General features: G+C 51.8%; 2 protein-coding genes across 3 annotated transcripts in view; one reads left to right on the forward strand and one right to left on the reverse strand.

The window, feature by feature from the left end:
- Positions 1 to 12982, forward strand: part of SCNN1B (sodium channel epithelial 1 subunit beta) — a 76198-nt gene that overhangs the window by 54361 nt on the left and 8855 nt on the right. For both annotated transcript variants that reach the window (XM_060125164.1, XM_060125165.1), the window contains exons 4-5: positions 2261 to 2451; positions 12443 to 12546. In XM_060125164.1, coding sequence (XP_059981147.1) covers positions 2261 to 2451; positions 12443 to 12546 — 295 coding nt within the window. The remainder of the gene's footprint in view (positions 1 to 2260; positions 2452 to 12442; positions 12547 to 12982) is intronic.
- COG7 (component of oligomeric golgi complex 7) overlaps positions 10406 to 12982 on the reverse strand; it is a 99543-nt gene continuing 96966 nt past the window's right edge. Inside the window, exon 19 of the mRNA XM_060125160.1 lies at positions 10406 to 11972. The gene's annotated coding sequence lies outside the window, so the exon portion shown is untranslated. The remainder of the gene's footprint in view (positions 11973 to 12982) is intronic.

Below are 12982 nucleotides of genomic sequence, written 5' to 3' on the forward strand. Positions count from 1 at the left end.
AGGCTTTGCTGATAAATAGTGCGTGTAGTAGTACAACTGAAACAGCAGAAATGCAGAACTTGTCAGCGTTAAAAGTGCCAAAATCACGTTCTTGTTGATCCTACTCATTAGTCTGCGGCGCTCACTTGGTTGTCTTTTGAAAGTAACCCAGCTGGTTTCATCTTTCTTGGTAAGAACATAATCTTGTTTTCTGTGAACAAAAAGATGTTTCTCAGCCAACAGCAGCAGCAACGAGGAATTAAGTCTTATTATCAAAAGACAGAGGCACAAATATCGGACAGGTGAAAAACCACAGCTATGCAGTACAGTCATTGCCAAAGCATAACTGGGATGCTGGGATGCCCCGCAAGCCAGCAGTAGGAAGAAGGTTCCCTGTCTGTGCCCCGGGATCCCCTGGGAGCTCTGTAACTGCTCAGATCCCTGGGCCCCATTCCTGGAGAATCTGAATGGGCAGTTCTGGGCCCAGACCCAGGAATCTGTCTTGTTAATAGGCTCCATGGTGATTCTGATGATCAGCCTTGTTTGGGGACCCAGGCTGGGGCTAGACACTCCCGAGAAGGATGCCACTGCCTCCCGTGCCCCCCACGTGGTCAGGACTTCCACAACCCAGCTGCCCCCCGCTCCATACAAAACAGCACGAGGCTCCAGAGGCCCAGTGCCCGCTCTGACCCAACGCCCTACTACTTTTTGGTGCAGTTAGCAGGCTTCCTGTGTCCATTTCCTCATCTGTAAAGTAGGCGTGGTCCTGGGGGCTGCACCAGCTCTCAGGGTCAGGCCCCACGTGTGTTTGTGAGTGCATGTTGTGTGGGTGTGCAAGTGGGCTGGGGACCTCAGTGTCTTCATGATGATGGGGCAGGGCTGCTGTGAGAATTGATGAGATAATAGAACTAAAGCCCTGAGTTGGGAATTCCCTGGCAGTCCAGTGGTTAGGACTCTGAGCTTCCCTTGCAGGGGATCCAGGTTCCATCCGTGGTCGGGGAACTAAGATCCTGCAAGGTATGGGGCGTGGCCCAAAAAAAAAAGTCCTGAGAACAGAGCCCAGGACAGAGTGAGCCTTTTATATATATATATATTTATTTATTTATTTATTTATTTATTTATTTATTTTTGGCTGCATTGGGTCTTTGTTGCTGCATGCGGACTTTCTTCTAGTTGCAACGAGTGGGGGCTACTCTTCGTTGCGGTGCGCAGGCTTCTCATTGCCGTGGCTTCTCTTGTTGCGGAGCACGGGCTCTAGGTGCGCGGGCTTCAGTAGTTGTGGCACGTGGGCTCAGTAATTGTGGCTCGTAGGCTCTAGAGCTCAGGCTCAGTAGTTGTGGCGCACGGGCTTAGTTGCTCCGTGGCATGTGGGATCTTCCCAGACGGGGGCTCAAACCCGTGTCCCCTGCATTAGCAGGCGGATTCTTAACCACGGCACCACCAGGGAAGTCCCGAGAGTGACTCTTAAGTAGTATCATCTCCCTGAGGTGAGATGAGGACCTCCAGGAACTGGCATGAGGACAGCGCCCCATGCCGGCCTGGAGAGGGCTGTCTCAGAACTAAGGAGAAGCTTCTCCCTCAGGCCTCCTTGGTTCCCACCAGGAGGACCAATAGAGGCAGAGTGGCCAAGGCTGGAGTGTCAGGGCCTAGCCTGTCCTGTGTCTACAGGGGACCTGGGCTTCATGGTGGAGGGGCCTGCGCCCCTCTGTCGGCTCAAGCTGACGAGGCCCGGGTCCTTCTCCCAGCCGAGGGGTGGGCAGACCTGGAGTCTTGGGTCCTTCATGGTCCACACAGCCTCCAGGGAGCTGCCTCTGGATGTCTGGGGAGGGGGCTGGGAAGGGAGTCAGGGGAGTGGAGGGTCCGAGCGTGTGCTGTAGATGTGCCCACGTGAGCATGAATGTGGTGCCGCTTGCGTAAATCAAGGTACATGGACGTGTGTGTGGAGTTGTGACCCCAGGACATCATGTGACTGCAGGTGTCGGAAAGCGGGGTCTGTGTGTGCGTGTGTGCGTGTGTGCGTTCCCTTGTGCCTGAGGCTATGTTATATGGGGGTGGCAGGTGCTGCCTGTGAGTCCTTGTGACTGCAGAGCTGTGTGTGAGGGGACAGCCTGAGCCTTGTGACCGTGCGTGCAAACACACTCCCCCCGGCCCAGCCATGGGCAGCCCCCGCACCCAGGCGCCCCCTGAGGAAGGGCAGCTGGCAGCGCACTCGCCGCCCTGGCCCTCAGGGCAGAGGCCTGGCAGCAGCCCCCGCCCACAGGAACCTCTCTTGCCCCCGCAGTGCAGCCACAATGGGACCACGTGCAATTTCCGGAACTTCAGCAGCGCCACCCAGGCAGTGACGGAGTGGTACGCCCTGCAGGCCACCAACATCTTCGCACAGGTTCCAAACCAGGAGCTGGTGGCCATGGGCTACTCCGCCGAGCAGCTGATCCTGGCCTGCCTCTTCGGGGCGGAGGCCTGCACCTACAGGTAGGAGCCGCCGGGCCCCCTGCAGCCAGGGTCCACATCCCGGTCCACACCCCTGCTTGGCCACTCAGCCCGCACCACAGTTTTCTGTGCCCAGGTGTCTTTGGTTTTCTGGGGGCAGAGCCTGAGACAGGGATGCGCTGAAGGCCCCATCACGTCCTGAGGGAGTCGCTTTAGGGAAAGTCTGCGGGAAAGAGGACTGCGCTAAGGGAGGCTGTGGCCATAGGTGATGTCTAGGCCTGACCTGATCCACGGGGGGCGTAAACCGCACCACAGAGTTGACCTCCCTTAAGCGGAGGGCGGGGGCGGGGGCGTGGGAGCAGCCCCTTGTACGTGCCCCCGTCAGTTACTCACTGGCTCTGTGCCACCCCCAGGAGGATGGGCCGGGGTCTCCTAATTTCCCAGGCAAGGTGGCGGGAGAAGGGGCGGCTGTGAGCTGTTAGCCTCCAATACCCCGCAGCTGGGGATCTGTGCAGGTACCCCAGCATCTACTGCCCTCGGTTTTCTCATCCTAAGACAGGAACAGTAACCATAGCCACTTCCTAGAGTTCCTGTGAAGAGTAAATGAAAGGGGGGACTTCCCTGGCAGTCCAGTGGTTGACACTCCGTGCTTCCATGGCAGGGGGTGCGGCGTTCGATCCCTGGTCAGGGAACTAAGATCCCACATGCTGTGTGGCCAAAAAACAAAAAAATTTTTTACCCTTCCCCCTCCCCATATCCTCAAGTCCATTCTCTAGTAGATCTGTGTCTTTAAGCTGTGACAAAGTGAAAGAGTGGCATGAACATATATACACTACCAAACGTAAAATAGATAGCTAGTGGGAAGCAGCCGCATGGCACGGGGAGATCAGCTCGGTGCTTTGTGACCACCTAGAGGGGTGGGATAGGGAGGGTGGGAGGGAGGGAGACGCAAGAGGGAAGAGGTATGGCAACATATGTATACGTATAGCTGATTCACTTTAAAGCAGAAACTAACACACCATTGTAAAGCAATTATACTCCAAAATGTTAAAAAAAATATGAAAGGAATTCATAGTGACAAAAGTACATTATGCAGATAACTTCCAAAAAAAAATTTTTTTTTAGAAAAAAAAAAAGGAAATGAAGCGGCTCATGTCAGCACTTAGGGCCCTGGAAGTCTTCACTGTAAACACCTTTTTCCCAAACAACCCCCAATGTTGAAAAGATGGCAGAATGAGGGCAGAGCCTGTGTCCTCTTACAAATAGCCCACAGATCTCCCCCTCCTTCCCCTCCCCAGCTTCTGACCATCCAGACCCTGGGCCTGAGAGCCGAGCTCTGTCCCCGAATTGGGGCAGCCGGCAGAGGGGCTGCAGGTCGGCTGGCGGGTCACGGGGGAAGGAAGGGGCTGGGTACAGACAGAGCTGCTGAAGCCCCAGCGCCCCCTCCTGGCTTCCTGGCCAGGCGTCTGAGTGAGGGGGACCACACCATCTGGGTCCCGCCCCGGGCTTAAGCCAGTCCTGTTTCCCAGAGGTGCTGGCGTCTTCCTGGCCTGGGGCTTCAAATTCCCACACTTAAGGCCTCTGGAGAATGGAGCGCTGTGCTGAGTCTGGCCGCTTTGGATGAGGGACAGGCTACCGGTTTCACCCTCCTAGGGATCGTGGCCTCAGCCCAACTCAGTCAAATCGTACACCTTCAGGGACCTCTGTTGAGAATCTGCTGACAGCTGTGGACCCTCTGTCCCCCAAAACGCACAGGCACTCGAAAGGCAGGCATTTCGTAGGCTGTGTCACGGAATCCAGGCCCACTGAGGAGGCAGCGCTGCACACTTGGTCCGTTGTGAGAATCAGAAAAGGCCAGTCCTACAGGTGGAAGAGTTACGTGATGGCCCCCTGCTGATGGTACACCTCCTGGCTGGTTGGTGACAGGCTGGATTCCAGCCCTCTCTCTGGGCCAGGGCACTTGGTTCAGAGCACACCTGCCCAACCATTCCTGGCAGCCCTGCCTGAAGGCTGTTGGTACGCAATGGACTAGTGCTGTGCCCACAAGTTCATCTTTTACCCTCTCAGCTAAAAGAGAGAGACGTAATACTGTAATTGCAAATATATGGGCCATCTGCACAGTCAGAATATGTCCTGAAGTGCAAGTGAGTTGGGACAGTGGGTTCAGCTAGGATCCACCGGGATCTGCTGCCAGGTCCCTGGTGCCTGAAGCGTCAGCATCTCCCATCGAGCAGGATCCCAGTGCTCGAAGGCGTGCGTTCTGCGCACAGCACGGCCCCTAAGCTGAGCCAGCTGTTTCCAGGCCTGATCCAGGGCCAGAGGCAACCTGGGGATGACCTGCTTGTTGCCAAGATGGCGCCCTCCAAAACGAGTCACATTTGGGTCACATGGACTGAGGATGGTCCCCCAAAGAGAAGATGGCTGATGGTCAGGCAACACCCGGTATTGGCCACACAACTTTTGTGGTGTAGCTAGGGCTGGGGAGTAAGTCTAGTGAAGGGGTGGCCCAAGGCTGGACTCTGCAGTTAGACTATTGGGTTCAGATCCTTGCTCTGTCTTACAAGCTGTGTGGCCTTGAACAAATTTCTTAACCTTTTTTTTTTTTTAATTTATTTATTTTTGGCTGCGTTGGGTCTTCGTTGCTGTGCGCAGGCTTTCTCTAGTTGCGGCGAGCGGGGGCTACTCTTCGTTGTGGTGCGCGGGCTTCTCATTGTGGTGGCTTCTCTTGTGGCGGAGCACAGGCTCCAGGCGCGCGGGCTTCAGTAGTTGTGGCACACAGGCTCAGTAGTTATGGCTCGCGGGCTCTAGAGCACAGGCTCAGTAGCTGTGGCACAGAGGCTTAGTGGCTCCATGGCGTGTGGGATCTTCCCGGACCAGGGATTGAACCCGTGTCCCCTGCATTGGCAGGGGGATTCTTAACCACTGCGCCACCAGGGAAGAAGTCCCAAATTTCTTAACCTTTATATGCCTCCAATTTCCTCCTCCGTAAAATAGATAATAACAGTGCCTACTCTACAGAGTTATTTTGAATATTCAATGAGTTAGTATGCATGACAGGCTGACAGTAGTGAAGACTCAGTATTATTCTCATTAAACCCACATTTGACAAGGAACTCATTCTTCAATAATGATGCTAACGTTTATTGTGCCCTTCTGATGTGCCAAGCACTATTCTTAGCACTTTACATGTATAAAATCAATTTGACCCTGGCAACAAGCCCTCGTTTCATATGATGCAACCACTGCCCAGAGAGGTTAAGCAACATCTCTGAGGTCACACAGCTGGTGAGTGTCAGAGGTGGCAGTCTGGGCCAGGCCCACCCTGTGTCACTTCACCACCTCATCAGAAATCAAGATCATCTTTCCTCCCCACCCACCCCTCCCAAGCCTGTTTCTTCAGCACTCGGCAGTCTGAGTGGAGGGTGTGACCCAGACACTTGGCACAGAAACCCCAGTCCACCCATCTCTGCGCTTCTGCTCACTCCCACAGCCAGCTGGTTACCCACCTTCCTGAATCAGCCTCAGACTCAGTGCTGAGGACACGTGCCTCTCTCTGCCCTCACAGGGCCACGCTCCAGACACAACGGCTTCCTCACTCTGTTCTGGACTCCTTCCTCTCCTGCTCGTATGTGGCAAATGCTCAAGACGCAGCAGCTGCAGTTTTAGGAACATGTGAGCCACGTTTGGACCCTGACACCAAAGCACCCAGATTTGAATGCCAGCTCTGTGTGTTGTTGGGCACGCTACTTAGCCTCTCTGTGCCTCAATTTTCTCATCTGGAAAATGGGGATAGTGAAATGACCTCATAGGGCTATCATGGGGATTAAATGAGTTAACATAGATAAAGTGCTTATGTGAAGCAATTATACTCCAATAAAGATGTTAAAAAAAAAAAGTAGAGGAGACAAGAAAAACAAAGAAGTGCCTAGAACAGTGCCGAACATGTGTTAAGAATTATATGAGCACTTTAAAGATAAACTTTTTATTGTGGAATAGCTTTAGATTTATAGAAAAGTTTCAGAGAGAGAGTACAGAGTTCCCTTGTACTCCTCACCCAGTTTCCCCTCTCGGTAACATCTTACATCACCATAGTAATTTATCAAAACTAAGAAACCGACATGGGCACATCATTATTAAATACACCTAACACTTTATTTGGATTTTGTCAGTTTTTCCTGGTGACCTTTTCCTGTTCAAGATTCCAACCGAGAGACCCCTGTCGGTTGTCACGCCTCCTTTGTCCATTCTGGCTGTGACGCTTTCTCAGACTTCCTTGTTCTGGATGATCGTGACAGTTTCAGAGTACAGGTTGGGTGTCTTATAGAAAGGCTTTGATTTGGGGTTACACAGATAAGATGGATTTGGGGGAAGAAGACCACAGAGGTGAGGGGCGTCTCATCACATGGTGTGTGGGGTACATGTTTGGCGCTCGACACCACCCGCGATGTTGGCCTTCCGAGGTGCAGGCACTGCGTGCTGGGCTTCTCCACTCTAACGTAACTACTTTGCCCCGCCTGTGCTCTGTATCGTGGAAGCACGTCTCTAAGTTCAGCCTGTCCTCTGGGGGGTGGAGGTGACGGCAGGGGGAGAGGGACTAAACTCCACTTCTCCTGGAGAGGGGAACATACACTATTCGGAATTCTTCTGTAAGGAAGATGTATGTCTTCTCCATTTGTTTATTTATTCAGTCTCTTAATTTATACCAATATGGACTCATGTATATTTGGGTTGTAACCCAATACCACACTATTTATTTTCTTACTCAAAATTTTCCCCCTTTGGCCACTGAGAGCTCCTTCAGTTGGCTCCTGTCTCTTTGACCTGTTCCCATCCCTTTACTTATTTTTTAAGTACTTCCTTACTTTCTGGCACAACAAGATGCCCCAGTCCTAGAATCAGCCATTTCTCTGAGGAGCTCCAGTCCTTTTATTGGAGAATGGTATTTAGAAACCAAGATCTAGGCATCTATAAGTGTTGTTGTTGTTGTTATTATTGCTTCAGGGTTTGGCCAGCTAGTTCCTGACCTTCCCCAAACCCTACTACACAGTACCACTGTTGTTATACTGCTTCCTGCTAGGATGCTCTGTTTCCCAGTCTTTTCTGGAGGCTTGCTGGTCTCTGTCTATACGCCTAGCCTGTGTTCCAGGGAAGGTTTTTGGAGGGAAGCGCCTAGCTCTGGAGCCGGAGGTAGCCAGTGCTGGGAGCAGCCTCTCCAGGTAAAGAACATTATCAACAAGCAAATAGTTGACAAGACTGAGAGTGCAACCCGGGACAGGAGGGGATCTGGCCGTGCCCGGAGCCACCTCCCGCTCCTGAGCTGTAGATGTCCAGGACAGCTCCTTGGGCACACCATATCCCCACACCCCTGGGGTAGGGCCTCTCCTTCCGGAACAGGGCCTGGCTGCAGCTGGCTTGTCCTGCTCCGTTCCTTCCCTGTGGCCACAGCCCTGATCCCACACAGGACAGAGACTCTGTAGTGCCTGCCCAAAGCTGTTTCTTCCCTCTGGGACTTCGCGTGTGTCGTGCCCCCTGCCTGGGCTGCCCTTTCTCCTCCCCACCCGCCAGGCTCGGCTACCTCTTACTCACCCTTGAAGTCTCAGCTCAGGCCTCACCTCCTCCACGAAACCTTCCCTGACCTACTCCCTACCCCGACGCCCACTCTTCCAGGCTTATCTCTGTTGATACTCTTACCACATACTATAATTTATCCAACAAATATTTACTGAGTGTCTACTGAGTGCCAGGTTCTAAGGATGGGGGGTGAATTTGTTCAGTATTTCAGTGTGCTTGGCTTCCAACCCTCACGTCAGTCCCTTTGGGTGGGCGCTGTTGTTACCCCAGTGTTACAGGTGGAGAAACGAGACACGGAGAGGTGAAGTAACTTCCCCCAGGCTCACCAGCTAGTAAGTGGCAGAGCCAGAATTCAAATTCGGGCAGGCTTGGCTCCCGGGCCTGAGCTCCTAGCCCTTAACTTCTTTCTCCCTGCGAACAGACAGCTGCCCTCCCTGGGATTATGGTCTAAAGCAAGAGGCAGCTGATAAGCAAGCAGTTAAAGGAGATGAGTTCAGCTTCTGACGCATGCCCGCAGGGGAATAAGCAGGTGGAAATGGTCAAGTAACTGGGAAGTGACTTTGCGTAGGGAGGTCAGGGGACGTTCAGAGAACATCCCAGGCCCAAGGAGCAGCGGGCCTTGAATTTGGAAACATCTTGGAGTGTCTCTGGAGTATAATGAACAATGCAGGGAGAAAGCCCAGTAGGGCGTTTGCATTTTATTCTGTGAGCAGCAAGGAGCTTCTGGAAGGTTCTAGCAGGGGCGTGCCGTGGGCTGATTCACAACTTGAACACTCACCCTGACCACTGTGCAGGAGGAAGACTGAGGGAGCAGGACCGGGGAGGCAGAGGCTCCAGCAGGAACTGGGGCAGGAGATGCCAGCGGCCTGGACCAGGCTGGGAGCCTTGGAGGTGGAGGGAGGCAGCTAGGCCAGAGACGCACTTTGGAAAGCGAGGATTGCCATGACGCTGCTCCGTAGTGTCCCCCACGCTGTGAGCTTTGAGGGTAGGGCTGTCTTGCCAGCCTCAGTGTCCCCAACGCAGTGCGCTCCTCAGTAAATGTTGGGTGAAGAAATGCACTTTCTTCCTGATTTCCCTTTCACCATGGAGGACACCAAAGCTCAGGGGTTGAGGAGGCAGCTCACATGTGTCAGGCAGGGTCAGCTCCCAGACTGGATTTCACTGCCTGCCCTGGGCCCACCTCATTCTGCTGGCATAGACGGTGAGACAAAAGATAGAGGAAATGGTTTCCTAATCTGAACACAGGGACAAAGAGCAGCTGACCTCACGGGGTTATTTTGAGAATTAGAAATCTTCAGCACGGGCCTGGCCCCTGAAAGTCGCTCAGTAAAAGTTGTGGGACAGAAAGCTTAGAAAGTACTGCATTTCGGGTGATATTTCTGCAGTATTTGATGCACTGAGCCCCATTCCTTTCTGTTTTTTAATAAAATAACAAAAACAGTATAAAAACATCCAAGGATATTTTATTTTATTATTATTATTTTTTTGTGTGGTACACGGGCCTCCCACTGTTGCGGCATCTCCCGTTGCAGAGCACAGGCTCCGGATGTGCAGGCTCAGTGGCCATGGCTCACGGGCCCAGCCGCTCCGCGGCATGTGGGATCTTCCCAGACCGGGGCACGAACCCGCGTCCCCTGCATCAGCAGGCGGACTCTCAACCACTGTGCCACCAGGGAAGCCCAACACAAGGACATTTTAAATGCTATTTCCTATGAAGACTTGAGAACATACACATAGATAGAACAGGGTGTGATGAACTCACATGGACCTACCCACCCAGAACCAACAAGCGTGATTCACATCCTGTCCTGTGCTGTTTTTAAAGCAAATCCCAGACATCATATTCTTTCATCTATATAGTGTTCAGAATGTATCTTAAAAGAGACTTTTTTAAACAGAAGCACAATACCATTATCCTACCTGAAAAAGAGATGTACAGTGATACCTCAATACCATCAACTATCCAGTCGTGTTCACACTCGTCAATGTCACACTTTTTTGTTTACTTGTTTGAATCAGGATCCAATGAAAGTCCACAGGTTGTGATTGTAACCAAGTCTTTGTAGTTTATTTTAATCTATAGGTTACCTCCCTTACTCTCTCTCACAATTTCTTTGTTGAAGAAACTGGAGTCTGGATTTTGCATACTGACTTTTTTTTTTTTTTTTTTTGCGGTACGCGGGCATCTCACTGCTGTGGCCTCTCCCATTGCGGAGCACAGGCCCCGGCCGCACAGGCTCAGCGGCCATGGCTCACGGGCCCAGCCGCTCCGCGGCATGTGGGATCTTCCCAGACCCGAGGCACGAACCCGTGTCCCCTGCATCGGCAGGCGGACTCTCAACCACTGCGCCACCGGGGAAGCCCCCATACTGACTTTTTGTAGTGTCTTTGAACTTGTTCCTCTGTCTCCAGTATTTGCTATAAATGGTAGAGACAGATGCTCGATCCTGTTCAAGGCTGGGTTTTGCTGTTGTTTTGTTTATTGGCAAGGCCACTTTCCGGACAGCCTGTGCTCTTACATCAGGACACACAGCATTGGTCACTACTGGTGCACATTGCCCCAAATCCCCAAAATCGGGGGTGCAAAATGATGATGCTCTAATTGTATCACTCCCTCTTCCGTTATTAGCTGGATGAAACCAGAACTCTTAACAGCTATTTCACAAGGACAAAAAAAAAAGTCAGATGAAGGGAGCCATAGATTAAGGGATTTCAAAGGCATATCAACCAATCACATGTCAACGTCATTTGGATCCCAGTTTAAACAAATAAATTGTAAACCCAGAATTGACCTCTGTGAGGCAATATAAATTGAATGTTTAATAATATTAAGGAATTTTTGTTAGTTATGTTTAGCATGGTTTTTTAAGAGTTCTTGTAGAGATACACATAGAAATGTTAACAAATAAAACTATGATGTCTGAGATTTTCTTCAAAAATATGGGAGGGAGAGTGGGGGCAGGTAGAGATGAAACATGACTGGCCGTAGGGGATTTTTTTTTTTTTTTTTTTTTTTTTGGCTGTGTTGGGTCTTCGTTGCTGCGTGCGGGCTTTCTCTAGTTGTGGCGAGCTGGCTTCTCATCGCGGCGGCTTCTCTTGTTGCGGAGCACGGGCTCTAGGTGCGCGGGCTTCAATAGTTGTGGCACGTGGGCTCAGTAGTTGTGGCTCGTGGTCTCATAGAGCGCAGGCTCAGTAGTTGTGGCGCACAGGCTTAGTTGCTCTGCGGCATGTGGGCTCTTCCCAGACCAGGGCTCGAACCTGTGTCCCCTGCATTGACAGGTGGATTCTTAACCACGGCGCCACCAGGGAAGTCCCGTAGGAAATTGTTGAAGCTGGTGGTAGGCTTCATTCTCTCAACTTTTTATGTTTGAAAAGTTCCATATCAAAAAAAATTAACCAAATTATCTGAAACTACATTATACTGTCGCTTCTTCCATGAGCATCTTTATGCAAACATTTTGTGTTGTTGCTGAATTATTTCCTTAGGAGACATTCTCGTGACATAAGATAGGATCCTAGATGGGGCTCTTCACACCTCGTTGTGAAGTTCTCTTTCCTGGCCTCTGCTTGCACCCCCTCCTGATTCACAGCCCTCCATCTCCGTCTACTTTCCTCTTTACCTGAGCTCCCGAGGTTCCCCGACAAGCCCACCTGTCTGCATTCTGCCAGCTCCTTGCAGCAAACACTGCCTGGAGCCGCCCTCTCACTCTTATGATCTGTATTCGTTTCCTATGGCTGCTGTAACACATGACCACAAACTGGGTGGTTTAAAACAACGGAAATTTATTCTTTCACAGAGGAGGCTAGAAGTGGGCAGTCCCGGCATCAGCAGGACCAGGATCTCTCCAGAGGCTGCAGGGGAGAATCCTTTCTTGTCCCCTTCTAGCGTCTGGTGGGCCCAGGTGTTCCTTGACTTCTGTCTGTGTAACTCCAGTTTCTGCCTCCGTCTTCACATGGCCTTCTCCTCTGTATCTGTGTCTCCTCTTCTGTCTCTTTAAGGACACTCATGGTTGGATTTAGGGCCCACATGGATAAAAGAGGCTGATCTCATCTCAAGATCCTGAATTATGTCCGCAAAGACTCCTTCTCCAAATAAGATCACACTCCCAGGTCCCTGGGGTTAGGACGTGGACATCTCTTTTGGGGGGCCACCGTTTAAATGACCACATGACTTACAAGACCGTGTAGATGAGACATGAAAACATCAAATAATCTTCTTTTTCATCACTCATGGCTAAGCCAGAGAGCCTCGTCCCACCCTTCCTCACCCTTCTTTCCCAAGGGAGTCCAGGAATCTCCTCTCTGGTGGGTGCATGGGTGCAGGTAAAGGGACAGAATGACCTGTTGCTCACCTCTCCCTTCCTAAGCCTCTCTGAGCAGTAATCTACCCGAGCCCTGGGCAGGGGAGGCATCAGATGGGGTGGGGTGGGCCCTGCTCTCTAGCTGATGGTGTTTCTTTCAGGAACTTCACACGCATCTTCCACCCTGATTATGGCAACTGTTACATCTTCAACTGGGGCATGAAGGAGAAGGCCCTCCCTTCAGCCAACCCCGGAGCTGAGTTTGGTAAAGTGTTGGTTTGTCCTGGAGCCAGGGCCATGAGGATTTAAATCCTATCACGTGGGGCTGAAAGACCAAATTACCATCGGCCGTTGAGGGGCAGGACCGAGGTTAGAGGGAGGCCGGCACCTACTGTGTGCACGGGGGCTAGGCCAGGTGCCTTCTCAGCCGTCCCCCCACCCAACGCTCGTAAATCCCTGGGGTAGTGACTGGTGTGCTCATTTTGCTGATGAGGAAAGCGAGGTAGCAGTAAGCTTAGTGGTCGAGAGCACAGGCTTCTGTGACTGGGTGGAATCCCAGCTCCACCATTTATCCCCGGGTGAGGCTGAGCTGAGACTTAACTTCTCGAAGCCCTTGTTTCCCCATATCGAACAGAGCAGGGCATATATATGGTATAGAACTCATCGAATCATCCTGGCCTAAGGCAGGTAGACCTCTGAGT

Source organism: Lagenorhynchus albirostris, chromosome 15, assembly GCF_949774975.1.
Source record: "Lagenorhynchus albirostris chromosome 15, mLagAlb1.1, whole genome shotgun sequence".
NCBI lineage: Eukaryota > Metazoa > Chordata > Mammalia > Artiodactyla > Delphinidae > Lagenorhynchus > Lagenorhynchus albirostris.